Genomic DNA, 19,250 nt, shown 5'->3' with positions numbered 1-19,250 from the left:
ACATAGGACTATAGCATCTAGTGAAATACGCACATTTCTTCGGTTTTTATCATAAATTGATAAGAAGAAATAGTTAAGCATTTGTTTGAAAGATGTCAATGTGTGAATTTACTGGGTATATGGCTTTATAGGCCTCATACATGTATATGAACCACTGTGGTCTAATTCAATACTTATCAAAGTTTCATGCCATCGGATGAAATCTGAATAGGCCTACTAACAAAGTTCTTAATACAAATTGTAACATGTGCTTGACTGGTCAATTTTGACAGAAGTGAACCATCTATTTGAGTGGCATTCATAATTTATGAAAATCTTTGGATGAAAACAGCTGAAACTGAGCAAAGAATACTGCTTTTTGCTTACCATCAATGTTTTATTATAATGCATCAGGAGAATTTGGATTGCCATTTGGTTTTACACGAGATCGTATAGGAAAATAAACGAGGTTGCTATTTTCCATGTTAAGTGGATTTATAGTTTTAATCGCAAATTTATATGGGCCTGAGGTTAGGCTACTAACTTTGCATACATTTGTACGCAGTGTAGTAGACTACTCTTTGAGTCGGAAAGCATGTACATGTCAGTTGGATAAGCTGGCAATACGTTAAACCTTTTACCGTTTAGTGAAGCAAACAGAAAGCGACAAAACTGCTTGCTAATCCTCTGAATAGTAATTCCATTACATTTACATTTGCCTACATGGCAGATTTAACTAAATATAAACATTTTCTCAACTGCATAGTCTGTAGGCTACTGTAGAATAATAATATGTCTACTGACTATATTCATTTCCTGCACTGACATGCCCCATAAACTTGACTGCATGAATGTGGAGTAAACAGAGTTATACAGACTGAGAAGAGAGAGTCATGAGTTTAAATGACATACATGTACTGCTTACAATTGCGTTGCTTAATTTGCTTTCATTTTCTCCCTATTATGATTGTACCAGCATGCCAATAAGGTTAGGGAATCGTGGGACCCTGGTTTTGCTGATCTTTCCAAAATCAGAAACAAAGTATAGCACAAGTAAAAGACAAATCAGTGCTCTGTTATAGTTGAATAGCATGGCACGATATGACAACCAGTATGAAAAACAATGTCAGAAAAAAAAAATTACAAACTGTTTTCCATTGTCAAAGATTCTGTCAAGTACATCTGTGTCACACATTGAATCGGCTGTTATAGTTATCTTTCTATTGAAACTGAAACAAAAGGTACTTATAACCTAAATAGAAATTGAAAGTTAGATTTAACAGTTTTCAGGGAAATGTTTTCTTTTATTTTTTTGAAGTGACTTGAGATTGTAATTTTGCATCTGACCTTGCTCATTTATCAAGGCACCTCAGTAGCTGTTGTACCTATACATAAAAAAAGCCCAATAAGCACAGTGTTAAACCAGCGCTCTGTGTCTGATGTAAACGCGGATCAGGCCCAAGGTAGACTTTTGAACCCCGGAATAGACTAGGATAGAGGGACCTGCGCTCGCTCTGTGTTTAATTTGTTATGTGTAAACACATCTTCAGCGACGATCTTAAGCTTAATTTGACACAATAGGAGCATATGAAAAGTCATATGGTTTTTGCCTTTTCTTGTAGCTAGCAAAGCAACTTCCTGATCAATGATCACAAGCGGGGACTTGATTTCCAGCACCAGGGTCCAATCTTAACGTGCTGAGGTTCTTGTTTTAATGCTGAACACCAAGCACAGGGTCTGTTCGGTAATGCAAACATGAAAATTAGTAGATATCCTTTGTTGATTTCAAACTGAAATACATGTCATACCAATTGTTTAGCTTTTTAGACACTTGATTTTAAAGATTTTAGCATATTTTTTGCACCTGACCTTTTGATTTGAACTTGAGCTAAAAACTAGCCCTAAAATAGGCAATTGTAATTCTGCCATGTACAAGCCATATTAAATGTAACATTTCGATCTTATTGACGCACATTTAAACTTTGCTCAATTTCACCTAATGTTTCTGACATTGATACATTGTCAATTTTTTACGTGTCCTACCATGAAGTTGTAGCACAGAGTGTCAAATGCATGTGTTAATTAAATTTAGGCATTCTCTTAGTCATGATTGAACAGACTTTAATAGTGAAACATTACTGTATGTGATGTACTTGTATTTTGTGAAAACTCACACAGAGGTCGTGTTAGGATTAATTCCGGTTGCTAAGTTATGCAGACAGAGAATGAAACTTCACGACTCATCAAAATTGGTTAAATCGTGTCAGTGTATACACAAGCATTGATTCATACAATATACAGTACGCTACAGTATTATAACATTCTCTGTGAATAACACTAAACTACATCGATCTTAACACAAAATATGGGAATAAAGGCCATAACCCAAATCTTTCCTGAACACGTTTAGCAAAGAAATCTTAATATCACTGAGCTTCACGTTGGGTATCCACTGCCTATTTTTTTGCTCTCCTAGGGTATGAAATCTTGCATAATCTCATTTGTACGCTAACTGGATTCTGTAAACCTGACGTTACAAGGCATGGTTATTGATTACTTCAGATGTGATTAAATACGTCACAAAATTTTCCTGCTATCCTACATGCACACACACATGGTATATATATCCATTCCATTATGTCTTAAACATACACAGGCTGATAGTGTACTGTATATGGGCTTAGATCATACATTTTATGCCTGCGCGTAAAACGTCTACATTTCTGGATCAGTGCATCACTGAATTAGACCGATACATCAACACCTGTCAAGTCATACACAACGCATACACTGTGGCTGATGACATTCGTTTAAATTTGGAAGCTTTCGAAATATATGTCCAGCCACGTCTCTAGCTGTATTTATCACAATCTCCTGGCATCCATTTGAACTGATACAAACAGTATCACATCTTTCACGGCAAACTTAATGTGTTTTCAGACTTTCGTCTTTCGTAAAGAGCCCTCGTGTCAGCTTTAATTTGATCAAAACAAAGCAGACGAAACCGTAAATGGATAGTCCACAAATTCAGGGACGCTGCAGACTTAAATCTGATTTTCATTACAAGCTCTAGAGAAAGAGTAGATGATGCTTTTGAAAGGGACAAAATAAAAGACAACATTATTTGGAAGTTGTTTCCTCCTTTAACTAGATGAGAGATCCGTGATGTGACAAGATATCCTTGGAAGGAAAGCCTTCGGCAAAAACAAAAGGAGTTATAGAGGAAAATTAAAAACTTTGAATTCATATTGTGATATTAGTTTAAGATCTAGTGATAGATAAAGGTATGGAATTGAAATTTGTAATTTAAGAATCTTCTAAAGAATCTTGACTGTTTTCATTAGGGATTCCACATGCAGCTGCGGAGAGTTTTACACAGATTTTAATTCGATGACATGTTACTACGGACAAAATGCTATTCAACCACTGATGCACAAACAAGCAAACCATAATAACAAAACAAGATGTGACATACAAGTGGGAGGAACATTGGGAAAAAGATGCCTGCTTCTTACGTAATTTTTTGTTTTAGTTTTTATCTAACCCCTGTTACTGACACCTTCTTGCTCATTTTTTATATGTCCTTTTCGTTTGGTTTTCACCTGGGGATTTTTTCTGTTTTCACTCTTTTACTCGATTCTAACAGGTCAGAGCTTGGGCTACGGGTTTGTGAACTTCATGAAGGCATCAGAGGCCGCTAAAGCTAAGGATACCCTGGATGGCCTTAAGGTCGAAAAGAAAAAGCTTAAGGTAGATTTATGTTTATGATTTGTTCCATATCATTTGACCCTTTTCATTTAACTTTCTTTTTTATTTGTTGTTTTGTAAGTTTTTGTGCTGTGATGTGTCAAATCTTTCTTATTTGCAGAGGATAAAGTTTATTGGCCAGATATATGGTAGTGTATTCTTTGATTTCATTTTTTTATAATCAATACTGGTCACATGAATGGTGCATGTGGGCTATATGGGGCATATAATCAATGTTTTGCTTGATAAACCATATTTGCTTTGCTCTTCCATAATTTGTTCACTTGACTTCTACCATTAATATTATAACCTGAATTTCTTTTCTTTTTGTACAAAATATGTAATCTCGAGTCGTTAAATTAGCGGAGCTGAGACTTATCCTATATTATAATATTTTTAGAATGAAAATGTGGGACTGGAAGAGGTGGAACAGTGACAATTTTGGATTCATTTTGCAAAGGGTTGGCCTACCAATGGTCTGCCTAAAGGTGCATATATCAAGTTGGGTTCATATGAACCTTTTTGTCACCTAAATCACGGTTTGTGATGACGTATGTCGCACATTTATTCTTTCAATGTGTTCCACAGTGTATTAAATAATAACGCACAAATCTAATTGTTGATCATATCTTGCAAGGTTCTTGAAGGGTTCTTCAGTTGGGTAGGTGTTGTGTTGACAAATCTTGTGATATTTTATTAATTAAATCTTGCTCCTCACCATGGAGATGATGACGACATAGCAAAACTAAGTGAATCTAATTGATATTAAGAATCATATGTAGCCTACTGTACTCTTGTAACTGTCTAGACAATTAATATAGACACTGGCAGATGCCACATCTATCACAGTACAGAACTTTTGTAGACATCATCTAAAAAACAACTAAATGGCATGAACTGCAGGGAAATATCTCCAATGGCAACAGTTTTGTTGTTTTATACAACTTTTCATCACAACTATTGAAATATCTTAAGAAAACTTCTTAAGAAGTTAAGTGATTATACAGGACATGAAATAATAAAAGACGTACTGTACATCATGGAATAATTTAGTGTTCAAATTTTGTGTAGTATTTCCAATGGCTCTGAACTCCTATGGAGACTACTTCAATACAACTTTTTATTCCTTGTACATGTGTACATAGATACAATGCTTTCTCTTCATTGCATTGCAGTGGTGATGTTTATGTTTTGATCTAACTTCTATACAAAGCTGGACAATATTAATATGAAACTAGCATACAAAGTGAAAGTACTGAATAAGGACTTCAACTTGAATAGCTATCTATAAACCACACACACACTGGTGAAAGGCAGTTTGCACACTGATATAGTACTCGGAGGCTTACAGTGCAATTTGCTAATCACAACATTTTCTCAGTAGTCATACTTTCTTATACTGTACTTATACTAAGGCATCATTGAGAATGATATTACATCTTTTGTGTAATGGCTCATATCATCAGTGGGTTACTGGGTTTTGCCAACATACACCAGAATTCCTTCCCTAAATGTGCAGCACTGTAAGAAGTGAGGGTTTTGCCAAGTGGGTGGGGGGGGTAGGGGGGTCACTGGATGTGAGAGGAAGAAACCTTCGGCATGGCTTTCACCTGCCTCCACTGATATGTCTTTAGTGTTGAAGTTAAAATATGCCCAAAAAAAATGCTGAATTTATTTTGCAAAGTTCTGTAAATTATAGTCACAAATCTTTAGGTGTCCCTGCATGTAGATATGTCTTTGCTATCCTGATTCGCTTCTGTAAGCTTTTGCTAATTGATCAGTCTTGGGTTGGAAACTACTTTGACTCTTTTGTCAAATGCAACTTCCTAGTAAAGAAACCCATTTGCTTACTCAATGGAGGTACATATTAATGTATACGATGAGAGTGTGGTGGCCAATTGGCTAAGGCATTAGACTTGTGATCCAAGGATTGCTGGTTCAATTCCTGCCTAGTCCATTACTTTGTGTCCTTGGCCGAGATGCTTTATCTCAATCGCGTCTCTCCACCCAGGAATTACATGGGTACCTGTGAGGTATTAAATTTGGTGCAGTATATAACTGCAGCCGACTGGCGGGATTGTCTCTGGGACAGGTTATCAGTGACAAGGGGTAGTATAACGTCCGTAAAGCACTTTGAAACCTTGCTATAGAGCGCTATATAAATCGAACATTATTATTAGTAATTTTGGGGTGAAGAAAGAACAATCTGTCTGATTGTTGAAAGAAGGCAAAGATACTGCCTGTCACTGAAAGTTTGCTCGTTTTGTGAACTTACTGCAATCATTGGAACTGTTTTACGTGGTTTTGAGTTTTTCTTTCTTGCAAGTCGAAAATACAAATTCCTGTAGTTTTCATATGAGATATGAACAATTAAAATCAGAATTAAGTTTTCACTTGTTCTTCAACATTCAACTGAATTATTGCATTCAAGTTCTTGCTTGCTATGCAAGTTATTCTTCAATATACTATACTTACAAAAAGATATGCAAAGTTGATCTGCATAAAGATGGAGAAGAACGAAAGAAAGAAAGAAAATAAAATTGGCTTTCCTCAAACTTGATACATATTTGCCATTGTGTGACTATTCTTCCTGTAAGGATATCATAAGTAAAGATATATATATAATGGATTATAAGATTTCATAATCACAATCAAAAGCAGGAAAAGATCAACTTTCAGTGCTCACAGAAATCCTATCCTGGGTTGGCATGAATTTGCAGGTAGACTTGTCTAACATAACATTAGGACTGTGAAAACAACATGGTTGGTTGCTCAAAGACTAAATAGCAGCAGCATGCACAAACCTGTCTCTATACTTCCTTGTTTGAATGGCCTCCTACTTGCTCTGTATAATATGTGTGGAGGATTACAATACGTGGCTGATGTAAACAAAAAAATTGTCCACTATAGGTTGTTATAAAAGCTGAAAATACACACATAAAAACATAAAAGTTGAAAATACAAGTACACTGAAGTATCAATGAAGTCCACTTTATGATCCTGAAATATTTCGGTTACAGATTAAGGATAGAAAAATGGTGTTGTAGAAAGGGAAGCGACGGGGGGGGGGGGGGGACTGGGTGGGTGGGACTATAGTGAAGATACTTTGAGAAGACGTGGCATTTACAAAACTGGCGTATTGACAAGCAACATTGCTTGGGAGTTACAGCAATGGAAATGGGTCCCAAAGTAAGGTCTTCATTCACCAAAGTCCAATCATTTTTTATGCTTGGTGGGCATTTGGTCCTCTGGTCTTCACTGTACTGGTTTCCTTAAGCAATGGGCCTTAAGAGTCACACTGGGCACTGTGTGGTGAACTGACTGCACCTTTAATGTCAACACTCGCTGTTTCACATGTATTTTTTCTTTGTGCTCGTCATCAGACCTCTGGGAGACTGCACCGGACTGGTTGCGCCACTGGCACACTGGTGTAGAAATGACATTATTTTATACACTGTTCAGAGGGCAGTCGAGTCATCATGCACTTGCATCATCATGTATCTCAAACGGGACAAACAATAAAGCGGGCATTTGTCAGACAAACAGGAAACTGTTTAATATGGCAGATCAGAAATGTTTATGTAAGATTGGCAGAAATAAAAGCGATGATTTTGAAATGTTAAGGACGATCAAAGAGAAAGAGCACCTCAACAAGTCTTCTCACCCTTTCATCCTGTCTGTGCGGTAAGATGAGAAACTCCACGGATTGAATTTCTTGTTTTGATGAAATTCGTCTAGCTGCTTGAAAACTTTATCAGTTGGATTATATTTCCTTTCAGGTATCCTATGCCAGACCAAGCAGTCCAGCGATCAAAGATGCGAACTTGTACATCAGTGGTATCCCAAGAATGTACAGCGAAAAAGAACTGCAAAATTTATTCGCAGAATATGGAGAGATAATCACATCCAAACTTCTGTATGATAATGGTATGTATAGACCTTCATTTCTGATAATGGTATGCAAATATACGTCTTATTAGTATAACAGTTGAAAAGCGTATATTCCATTCCAATTGAAAATTTCCAGGATAACGTTTGCCTGGCTTATAATGCCAATTAAGCGCTTTATGGCCTGGAGAATGTGATCTTCAAAGGTTGTAGCATTTAAAGTATTATAGTATATGTTGATCACACTCACTAAAAATATTATATATATTTGATTTATCACAAGGAATAATTTAGTGTTCACATTTTGAGGTAGTTTTCAGGTTTATGAATTTCAAATACTGAAGAAGATTATGCCTGAAAGAGTCCACAAAATAGCATAGCGTACACTTTGCATTTTCGTACCAAGGAGCCTATTTTGCATAGTATTCCCTGTTCTTGGAAATGTTCCTTTGTATGTTATGTGGCTTTCCACAAGAAAGGCGGAACCTGAGTTTGATAAGAATAGTATAGGTTAGCCCCGTGCATGTATAGATGTAACATTGGCTGCATTCACTCGATATAGGTACTTCAAGAGGGGTCGGATTTGTACGCTTTGACCGTCGCCAGCAAGCAGAAGCCGCAATCAATGCTCTTCACAACACAATTCCACCTGGTGGCACAGAACCGCTTGTGGTGAAATTTGCCAGCAACCCCAGCCAACATTACCAAAAAGCCCTTCAACAGTTTTATATGACTGGACAGTTGCCACTACAGATCTCCCCTACCAGGAGGAACAACATCTATAACACAGTGGGACCTGGGCCTGTCCGCCATATCACACCGTGCGTCAGGTATTTATGTCACTCCTGCATGGCTCATTGTTTTTATTTTGTTTTCATCGCTTCCAGTATGAATGCTTCTGTCTGTACTTGCTAGCAGCTTCCTTAGTACACAGCTGTGAAGGGGTATAGTGAAGAAGTGACGGTATCAGAGAGGTTTGTTGTCGGGTTTTTTTACTCTATTTTTTTAATATATTTTTTTTATAAAAAATAATACAGTATTATCAAAATTCATTGAGAATAGAATAAAAAAATAAATAAAAAAATAAAATTGAAAAAATTTCAATCTTACCTTATATTATGATATTATTTAAAAAACAAATTGTTGAATTCAGCTATGAATCTGTGAAGTTTGGTGATGCAAAAGAGATCCAAAAAGACTAAACAGTGGTTGGAAAATTGCTTGTAGCAGGTTTGTATACACTTTCAACTTGTGTATTCAAATGTTTGAAACTTCCACTTTCAATAATTGAAAACTTCTCAAGTACTTTATAAGAAAGCTGATTCAATTTTAAAATTTTTCATCATAACACAATCAAATACTGGCTTGTTTTCTTCCATCTCCAATTCCTTGTGTTGAACAAACAAAAGGAGAAAATGGTGGTACAAATTGTACCGATAAAAAAAAAAAAAATTGACGATTCGCCCTTGGTGGATCACTCATTTGATGACATGAATGGTTACATTTTGCTTTGCGTAGATGGCAAGAAGTAGGGAACAAGCTACTGGAAAAGATAATTCCCAAAAGCTACATGTGAGTATGTGTATTTGCAGACTACTGCGGTAGCCTGTACAGTCCACACCCCCCATTTTAGAGGGCAAGCATGCAGTAATGCAGCTCCTTGTTATTTTCAAACAGAGTTCTTTTATTCAACCTTCCATTTTCATTTTTCAAACATTGTTCACTTAGTCTTGTTTTATTTTTCTTGATCTAACTTGTGTTAAGTTTTTAAACAGTACAGACTTGACAGGCCATGTTCCATATTCTTTTAAGAGATTCTCCTCAGTGTAGTGTAATGGCAAAAGATTGTTCCCTGCAAATTTTTTTTCTTCTCCAAAAAGTGATCATTGTCCATACTGAAAATAAAACGCATATTTTTTCTTGGAAATTTTTACAGAAAAAATCACATTCTGTCTTTCTGTTGAGTTAGTTTTCCAAAACCAAACAGAAAAGGTGTATTCTTATCCAGAATTAATATGCTCCATGTAATGTAGATACATAAACTGAGAATAACAGGAAAAGTTTTGAAACAGAATTAGCTAAGAGTTCAAACACCGAGAGGTGATACAGTGGAGGAAAGATGGTTTGATTTATATCGTTTGTTCACCATTTCGAACAGATAACCAGCTAAAGCAATTTTTGATTTGGCTTCCAGAAAATTGATTATCGGAGAATCTCTTAAGGGCAAGATAAACCACTTGCACACACTAACTGTTTTAGATTTGTTTTTATTTCACAGTGCGTTTCTTTGACCAGTGGTGTTTTTTCTTTCTTTATCACTGTGAGCGTATTTGGCTTGGAATGCAGACGAACTGACTGCATTTCCATTTTAGCTCTTGCTGTTCCTATGTGTTTCTTTATAACCTCTTCTGTTAGGATTTGCCAGACGTGTAGTGACCTATATCACCTAATTACTTTTCGCTCATCATTTTTTTCCCTTAAAATTTATAAAAAATGTCATGTTTTTTTTTTTTAATTTAACATCCTTTTTAATTTGTTATTGTTAGCGCACCAGCATTGTGACGTTGTGAAACTTTGCTCATTACCAAATTTTTTGATGTTGTGTTTCACAAAATTTTCCTGAATTCCATTTATCTGTTCGACTGTGTATTAGCCATGCTGTACAACACATCAAAGCTTTTATGTGATAATTGCCTCATTTTTTGAGACTAACATTTGTTTTAAATCTTTTTGAGGTTTATGATATATGGAAAATATGTTCAGTGTTTATACCTTCATTTTAAATGCTGTATCGACCGGTAATAGCGTCGACCTATACGGTGGTGCAATAAGATCTAGTTTGACAAGTTACGCAAAGAGGATGATTTAATGCAATTTAAATGTAATATTCATTTTTGGTTTACATTCAGACCCTTGATTTTGATTTTTACATAGAAAATCCTCCTGAAAACTGAAGAATAATAGGTCTATATATATATACAAAATAACTATATCACTGCAATGACAATATATTCGTGTAACTTTCCATGGAATTGTGACTATTGTTACATGAGCTGATTTGGCAATTTAGCCAAATCAAGAAGCTCTCCCGAGTATTTTGCAATCTTTCCGTGAAATATTTCACAAATACTTGATGCGTTAAAATCACCTACCATTTGTGCATATCCTTGCTTTTAAAAACTATTCACGGAAGAGCATGTTTATTTTCCGTTATGAAGTGGTTCTATAGTTGCGGCTGTGCTGACTGGTATACCTACTTTGCTATCCATCCACAGGTTCTCCCCCTTCCGGACTACCGCTCCTCCCACTGAAACCTTCAACCAAATGAACCAAATGGTACTCACCAATAACGGCAACGGTTGGTGCATCTTCGTCTACAATCTCCCACCTGAGACAGAGGAGAATCTTCTCTGGCAGTTGTTCGGGCCCTTCGGAGCAGTCACCAACGTGAAAGTTGTCCGAGATTTTAACACAAGGAAATGCAAAGGATTCGGTTTTGTCACCATGACAAACTACGAAGAAGCCTATAACTCTGTGGTCTCGCTGAATGGTTACCTACTGGGTTCGAAATATCTGCAGGTGTCATTTAAAACGAACAAAAGTACTGCTGGCAAAATTTAAAGTGTGCAAGCCGCAGAGGAGGTCGTTAAGAAGATGGGGAAAATGGACTGAGAAACTCAACCTTCATCTCAGAGGATAAAATGGAGATTTCATCACAGTGGGAGAAGACAAAAATAACAAATTGCCTCTATTTACCTTTAAATTTGAGAATTTATTGAGATTTGTTGAAATTTTGTTCTTTACATCCTTATAAAACATACTGTAGAATCACAGGAAAAAAGAAGGTTGTACATGTTTGTAGCTTTACATTTTAAAACCAACAATATCAAAATAATAAAAAAGTTGGAGCATTACTATTATATTGTGGTGAATAAGTCGTTGCAAACATTTCATAATCACTCAGTGTGCTTTTTGTGCATATATCGAAAGTTTACAACTTATTGGTTGGTTCTACATTTTTGAACTTATGTTGAATATTAATCTATCATTATATTGTATGCTTACAAATTTTTTCTTCATTAATCATTCCAGAAAGTATTGTAATTTAGCTTCTGGTTTCCAGCAAGTTGTGCAGATATATAAACAAAGGAAAATAACCAAGAAACATATGAAAGCAAGAAAGAAAGAAATGGAAGCCCATTTTATATTCTAATGATAGCTTTTAGAGAGAAAAAGTATGAATAACAGAAAAAGTTTATCAAAGTTGTTAAAACCAAAAGTTTCAAATGATGTATTGTAGGAAAATGTTTACTTTTAACAGAGAAAAAAAGAAATATGAAAATTTAACAATCTTGAATCCTCGTTTAAACGTCTTGATCTGTATATTTCTGGTGAAGAGTGTAAATATATATACCGTGTGTGAAAATGAGTTTAAAACAAGAAAAAAAAAAAGACTTAGAGAATTTGAAAAGATCATTTCAAAAGATAAATAAAGGTATGATATTACGCTTTCTTATCCAGCCAGAAAAAAAAACAGATTTCAAGATGTTAGTTTCATTTTGTATTATGTTTACATCAATTTTTGTGCAAGGCTTCATGTTTCTCAGCTTTCTTGAAATGTTTGCAACTGGTACAAGTTATTGGTGGTAAAAAAAAATATTAGTTTTTGTTGATGTGCAAGAAATATAGTAACTCTTATATTCTTTGTGAATTTTTTTGAGATCCAAGTTTTAATTTCAATGTTTAATTTTTTCAAAGTTTCACAATGTTAGTAATGTTAATGTTTAATATTTATTATTAGAGAATGTTTGCTCATGTCATAATTTTCTTTATTGTGAAAAGTGAATTATTGAGTTCTATTAATTACTTCATGATATCCACACCCTGTTGAAATCCATATAATTTTTGAGTTGCAACTATTGCTGGAAATATTGCCACACTTAAAATGCTATGCAAGGGTGCAACTAAAGTTTCTCCCCCCCAAAAAAAAGGCTATACCGATCAGTAAATACTGAACTTATCATGTTTTTACAGAGCTTTTTTTGGGCATTAAATGCCCACCTTTTACTGATTGGTATACATTTCTATCATGGTACTTATGGCAGAGATTCCCTGAAATACACTTCAGAAGCTTCAAAAGCAACAAAGGCAGCTTTTTGCTAGAAACCAACTTTATATGAGAAGTATTTTGTATTGCTGTACGCCATGTTGTACATAATGCAAAGAGGTATTGTACCACAGAGTATGGCGGAGAGGTTAAAATGAGAAAAAAAAATCCAACCCCGTTGAAAAGGAACAAAGAGAGAGAGAGAAGTGTCATACTACAGTTAGATATTAGCTTGGAAAAGTAGACAATTGCGAAAATTGATTTTTTTTTTTTTTCTTCATTCTTTTGATTTGGCTTTGCTTTCTTTGTTTTTTTGCTTTTTACATTTAGGAATCAGAAACCAAGACTTTTGCTTTTGTGCTTGATAATAATGCAAGATTGTATTACTTTTAGATAGGCTTGAAAGAAATCATTGTATGCGAAAAGCCTGCTTTATATGTTTTTCTTATTATGATTGTAAAGCCAACAGGACTATGTTATTTTGCTTCCTTCAGTTTTGATGCAAGATCTTTAGCTACTCGTAAGACAGTAGCTCCAAACATAATGCTTTGATAAATCGGTTTGCTGAAAGAAATTAGATGGGCAGTTTTTAAAAAACGAGTCTGTAAAGACATTTTTGGTTTTTAAGTTGTTAATACTTCTGTTTTTACTGTTAGTGAAAACGGATTTGGACACTGCTGCTTGGCATATTTTGTACTTTAGGGTTGGAAAATAAAAAAGAGCAAAGGCACATATGACATTTTGTTCTCGTTTCTGGTCGTCATCTTTTAAACAACCAGGTTAGGCTGGGACCGTTAGGTGTAAATTTCAGAGCTTACACATCCTATTCCTTTCTCTTCTGTCCCCCAAGGTCCAGATTCACTTTTGAGCCCATTGGCCCAGGCCCCACGGATTTACAGTAGGGTGACTACAAAATTCTGATGGACTGGAAATGTTAGTTGTAAGTTTCATGTTGCAGGCAGGGTGTAGTTCAAGGATTGAGCTCCACCATCCTATGCACTTGTCTACTAAGATTATCAAGTCACTGAAGGCTGGACTAACCATACCTTAAGCCAGATGTGCCAAGGGCACCCCTATCTCCCCCTCCCCCATCCACAAACAAGAATTAATTGGCCACATAAGGAAGGTGGTCAAAATGTCCACTTCTTCACTAAATATTAATTTCGCAATTAGTTTAGAAAAAAAAACCTTCACAATGACTTCCACTGCATGAAGATTATACATGCTAAATTGACTCCCCACCTGCATTAAAATGTTCATCTTGGGTTTCCACAACATTTTGTCTGGCCCATGGCTCCCACCACAGAATTAAATCTAGTCCTTAGAGTGCCATTTTTAATGGCGAAGAGTGACGACCTGACAGTGGTCCTCTTAAATGGGTACCGTCCCATTTGAAGGAAGGAAACACAAAATGCAGCATACTTTGGAAATGTTTGGGGTTTTAAGGAGGCTCTTCAAAGCTTCTACAAACCCTCATGGCTTTCTGCAAAGAGCTAGTTTGATAACAACTAGTTTATCAACAGTTACCATTCTGATTAAAATTCTTAATGATCTCATCCTTCCCGTCTAATTTACTACGGAATTAACGTCTTCCTGCCTAGTTTGCCAATTTGTCTTCTCTATGAAATAACTGCTGCTTACGCACAACCTGTGTATGAACATCAAACCAGAAGTACCACTGTTAGGGGATAAAATATATTTCCCGGTGATTTTAAAATTGGGAGAATAATAAAGGTACAGTATATACAGACATATCTCTGTTAACGTGATCCATTAGTGAAGCTTGGAGATGTTTATCCGGAAATTTTGATCTATTTCTGATTAAGATACCAGCAAGTTATACTGTCCTATATTTGGGGTCTGCAATATTAACAAACCCAAATATTTCTCCCAATCAAAATTTGCAATTGTTCAAACTATACAGGCTTGTACACAGGATGATTTTACTGGAAAAAAACCAGACCTCTCTATTGCGAACACTGTTCTGGGGGTGCGCTGGGTCTATTTGTATATTTAAGGGTGCCAAGATGCACAGATAAGGAGGAAAAAATGGAGTAGGATGTGAAAAAATATTCTGGGAAAGGAAATTCATTAATTTATGACAAAACAAATTATGACAATATAATTCAAGGGCACCAGCTGTTTTTACTGTCTACCTAAATCTTTATGGGGTTGGTGGCACAGGGGCGGATGTTGGAGAGATAGGGGTGAGGCAAATATTAAAAAATGGAGGAGACATTTTATAAAGAAAGAGAAATTTTATTCAATTGGTAGTTATGTTGAACATAACAACATCAGAGATCATTATGCTTTAATACTTGAAATGTTTTATACTATTACACATCTTAACCTACAATGACTTTTTTGAAATAACATGGATGGATGACTTGATGTTGTTTTAGTACATTGAACAAATCAATAAAAAATAAATAACACAACAAGAAAAAACAGTTAACCAATGACCAACTTACTTTTGTAATTGTTAAATGAAAAAGAAGAAAACTGCAAATTTGTACAAGGTTTATCAAAAAAAGATGCACATTCACAATATAAACATTGCCTATCGTTAAATCATTAAACAGCTACAGCCAATCACTCTGCAATTTTACCATTACTTGCTAAGCTTACCACTCATCATAAATGACCTTCATTTAGATATCCAAATATTTGTGATATGAAAGAACGCAAAAAAAACATCAAACCAAAACAGTTATATCAGAATGTTTGATTTGTCAATACCTCCACAAGGCAACCATTTTTTATTTGGTCACTGTGTATTCAGCCTTTTCCAGACCTTGCTCAAACTATCTCGCCATGTAACCTTTATCAGCATGTTTTCTTAGTGTTCCAATACCAATTTCACAGCGGCTGAAAATCATTAAGGATAGAATCGTATTTATTTATTTATTTTTTTTTCTCCTAGACACTGATTTTGACCTTCAGTGCCAATACCTGTCCAAGCCAAAAAACAAATCCTAGTCCGTCACGACTTGTATAGTCTGTCTCGATCGTCATCGCGGTGTAGTGTGCTGTTTGTCGTCGAAGTATTCTCCCAAGGTCCGTGAGAGATGATACAAGCCCATCTAATCTATTCAGATTTTATTCAGCTTTGTCAAAAGCCAATAACGGGGGCCAAATGAATTGTGGAATAACTCGAGGAGAGCCGTCTGAAGCTTAATGAGATTTGCTAGAAGAATCTATGAATGTCATACCATACTTGTTAAAGAGAACACTCGTCCCGCACTGAGGAACAATGGCCATGGGTTGAAAAATCAATGAAATGCCAGACGAACAGGAAACAAAAATAACTTGTTAATTAGCAGGACGTCAGCGTGGGAATAGCGGGGCACTTTGATTGGATTCAGGTTATACTATTTGCCTGGTCGCCTACATTTGATTTGAGGGATATTTGTAACAAACTTGAAAACTGGTGGCTTAATTCATTTGTCAATATCCGGGGCAATTGCTATGAGGCTGTGGCAAAGGCAAACTTTTGATCTTTGTTTGCATATGGTAAGAATAGATGTTTTGGAAGTGACTTGATGAAGTCACATAATGCATGAGGCTGGCAGCTATGAATGATTTAAGTAAACACTAGACATTCATGTATCAAAACAACTTGTGACAAAATGTTTTATACAATCATACAGAGTTTATAGACCTTTGCAGACAGCTATTAGTACATACACAGAAAGACAAATTACACTTTGTCAAAGTTCAAAAAAACACAATCAAGCACACAGAATGATGTGACAGTATGATTTTGTTTTTATAACTAATTATATACACTCTAGAACCTACACCCCTCTTTCCTGTTTCTTGTCAAAGCTGGCTTGGCAAGACCAACAATTTTTGTTTTGTCTTCATTTCCAAAATGTTGTAATTATTAGTTTTGTAAGTTTGACGGAAATCCGGTTTTGGTTAAATTCTTGTACGTGTTTAGTTTTTTACGGCTTTTGCATTCATTTTGTTTAATTTTTCAACACCAACATCCTATACCGATGCAAGTCTAAAATTGTCAAAATTTACCACCAGGCTTTCTGCATGTGTTCAGGTGATAATAATTTAGTGTCTGGGAGACAAGTCTTAGAATATCAAGCAAAATCATTAAGTGGTTGTTAATTAATTAGTCTCATTTTAGTTAAGATATTCGGGAGACTGCTGTCATAGTTTGATCAAATACAATCATGATCAGTGGGATGAAATATTCCAATAGATTTGATGAAATGTTGGAAAATTACTGGCCAACTTCTGTTGTAAGATCTGCATTTCTTGTTGACTTGAATTTACCACAATATGGAATTAGATACGGAGAAAGCACACCATTACCTCCAGGGTCCTCAAGAACCCAGTCGGGACACCGTTTTGAACTCTTCAAAAACTTTGAAGGGTGGTGAGGCTCCATTCAAGGCAGCTAAAAGCAAATAAACTGAAAACATATGTCCTGTTAATATTAAAACAAATACCTAGACATTGTCTTTTGACTATGCCTTCTGTTCCCTCATCTGTTTTTATTCCTCCTCTGACATTGAAGGAAAATCTTAATTGAGTTAAATTGTTCCTTTTCACCCAACTTTGTGCTGCCACCATGTGTAACAAAAACAAAGTTACTTGACCCAATTACTATGACATCCCTCCCCTCCACCCTACACCCTCCCCCTCTAAAATTGTCAGTGCCACTCACCCACATTTCAGGATTCCTGGCTACAGCCCTGCCCTGCCACTAATATTCTAAACTTACAAATAACTTTAAGTGCTAAGCACTTAAAGTTATTTGTAAGTTTAGAATATTAGTGGCATATATTTATTTATAATACTGGTCAACAACAGTGCATGCTGCTAGTAAGTTAGAGACAATTTTGTTTACTCTAACACGTAACAGTTAAACAAAAAAAATTCTTTATTTGAATGGAAATTATGAAAATTTTGATCAATGTCATTTGCAATAGTATTGAGAACATTCAAACTTTCTTGAAGATCGATAACGAAATACAACACATACTACTGCTTCAAGAATTTAGTGAATGGATTTCCAAGAAAAAGATCAACTAACTCATGCTCAGTATCAAACAGGCACAGTATCCTGATATAAATTAGATATAAATATTTTTAAAAAGTGAAAAATTGCAAAAAAAAATTATAACCTCTCACGTTAACCAGGGCTCATTGAATTTACTGTCGATGGCAACCATAAACCACAATAAAACAGCAATAAAAGAACAAAAATGACCCAAAGTTTACGATTAAAGAAAACATTAGGTGTTTGATGCAAACCAGTTTAATTTATCTCGGGCCCATAAATATAGATCTGTTATCACAGTTAGTGGTGTCATGTCATCCAAGATGTCACCTCTAGTTTCATGTTAGCTTTTAAATGTTTGCAACATCTTTGGAACCATTCCCGAGAATTACCCCACCGTATACTATACCGACCACCTTTCTACACGTAACCGGAAAGCAATAAAAAAATTAGCTCACGCAGGCGAGCTTCCGATACTAAATGTCAGATTGACGTTGTATCTGACTCTGATTCACGCAGGTTCTGGTTACAGCGATGAGTAGCTCGTCTCAAAACATGGTTCTTCTGTTTTTATGATTCATTCCATCATCAACTCTCCGTGTCTATTAGTTGTTTACCTATGGTAAAAGGAGAGATGTTGTGGGGCCTACCCATACAACAATCTACAAAGGTGAACTGGCTCAGGATTTTTTCATTTTGATATTTGGTAGTATAAGAATACGCCACTGAATTATTCTGAGTACTAGTTTCTTTTTTGAAATCTATCTTTTACTGGTTATGCAATTACTTCCTGGTGCTTTCTTCAGTTTCCAAGAAAAAAGGTAAATGTTCAAATCTGCTTGCACCCTGTTCCCTATATAAGATATGAATACTATAATCTCTGACCACATTTCATTAAAAATAGATAATTTAATATCAAAATTGTACACCTCAACTGTGACTTTTGCTGGTATAAGGAAGTAGGTCTACAAAAAGTCCTACAATTTAAGCAAGAGTTCCTGCAGGTATTGTCACTGATGATCCAAAGTCACAATATAATAATTCAGTTAAGTCTTCACGATTCCATCTTCATGATTCCACAGGACGATTAAGACACGTCGTCTTTCCGGAGCAGTAGAAGATTATCCATCTGTGAAAGGAAGTACAGACATAAACTTCTATATCATAAGAAATTTGAAATAAAGGAAAATAAAAGTGTTTAACAATTCAAGATTTTCATTGTGCATTTTAGACAAACTTCTAGAATGACAATGTGAATAATATAAGAGTTTCCTTTTTTAACTAGTTAATTCTTAACCCCATTCTAGCCATTATTATTTATTTTGATTCCTGTTAAAAAATGTTCACAGTTTTTCATTTGGTTTCTCTTTGGTCAATTTACATATATATTGTTTCTGGCTTAACTGCATAAAAAAAAACCCATATTATAATGCATTAAACAAACATCCCAAATAAAATGCTTTTTGGCTGTGGTGAATAACATGGAATGCTAAACCAAGACCAGATTCA

At 35.4% G+C, this 19,250-nt stretch overlaps 2 protein-coding genes across 16 annotated transcripts in view; one reads left to right on the top strand and one right to left on the bottom strand.

Annotated features, from left to right (window-relative positions):
- Positions 1-13,451, top strand: part of LOC139979485 (ELAV-like protein 1) — a 30,580-nt gene extending 17,129 nt beyond the window's left edge. For 3 of the 6 annotated variants that reach the window (XM_071990355.1, XM_071990339.1, XM_071990328.1), the window contains 5 exons: positions 3,626-3,729; positions 7,506-7,653; positions 8,177-8,444; positions 9,133-9,186; positions 10,890-13,451. In XM_071990355.1, coding sequence (XP_071846456.1) covers positions 3,626-3,729; positions 7,506-7,653; positions 8,177-8,444; positions 9,133-9,186; positions 10,890-11,235 — 920 coding nt within the window. In that variant the 3' untranslated portion in view covers positions 11,236-13,451. The remainder of the gene's footprint in view (positions 1-3,625; positions 3,730-7,505; positions 7,654-8,176; positions 8,445-9,132; positions 9,187-10,889) is intronic. The other 3 variants (XM_071990347.1, XM_071990373.1, XM_071990364.1) reach the window with 3 other exon arrangements.
- The window catches only part of LOC139979448 (uncharacterized), a 266,786-nt gene continuing 259,982 nt past the window's right edge, over positions 12,447-19,250 (bottom strand). For all 10 annotated transcript variants that reach the window (XR_011797169.1, XR_011797163.1, XR_011797168.1 and 7 more), the window contains one exon: positions 12,447-18,870. The gene's annotated coding sequence lies outside the window, so the exon portion shown is untranslated. The remainder of the gene's footprint in view (positions 18,871-19,250) is intronic.

This window comes from Apostichopus japonicus, chromosome 2 (assembly GCF_037975245.1).
Source record: "Apostichopus japonicus isolate 1M-3 chromosome 2, ASM3797524v1, whole genome shotgun sequence".
Lineage (NCBI taxonomy): Eukaryota > Metazoa > Echinodermata > Holothuroidea > Aspidochirotida > Stichopodidae > Apostichopus > Apostichopus japonicus.
This window is presented reverse-complemented; position numbering and strand designations above follow the sequence as displayed.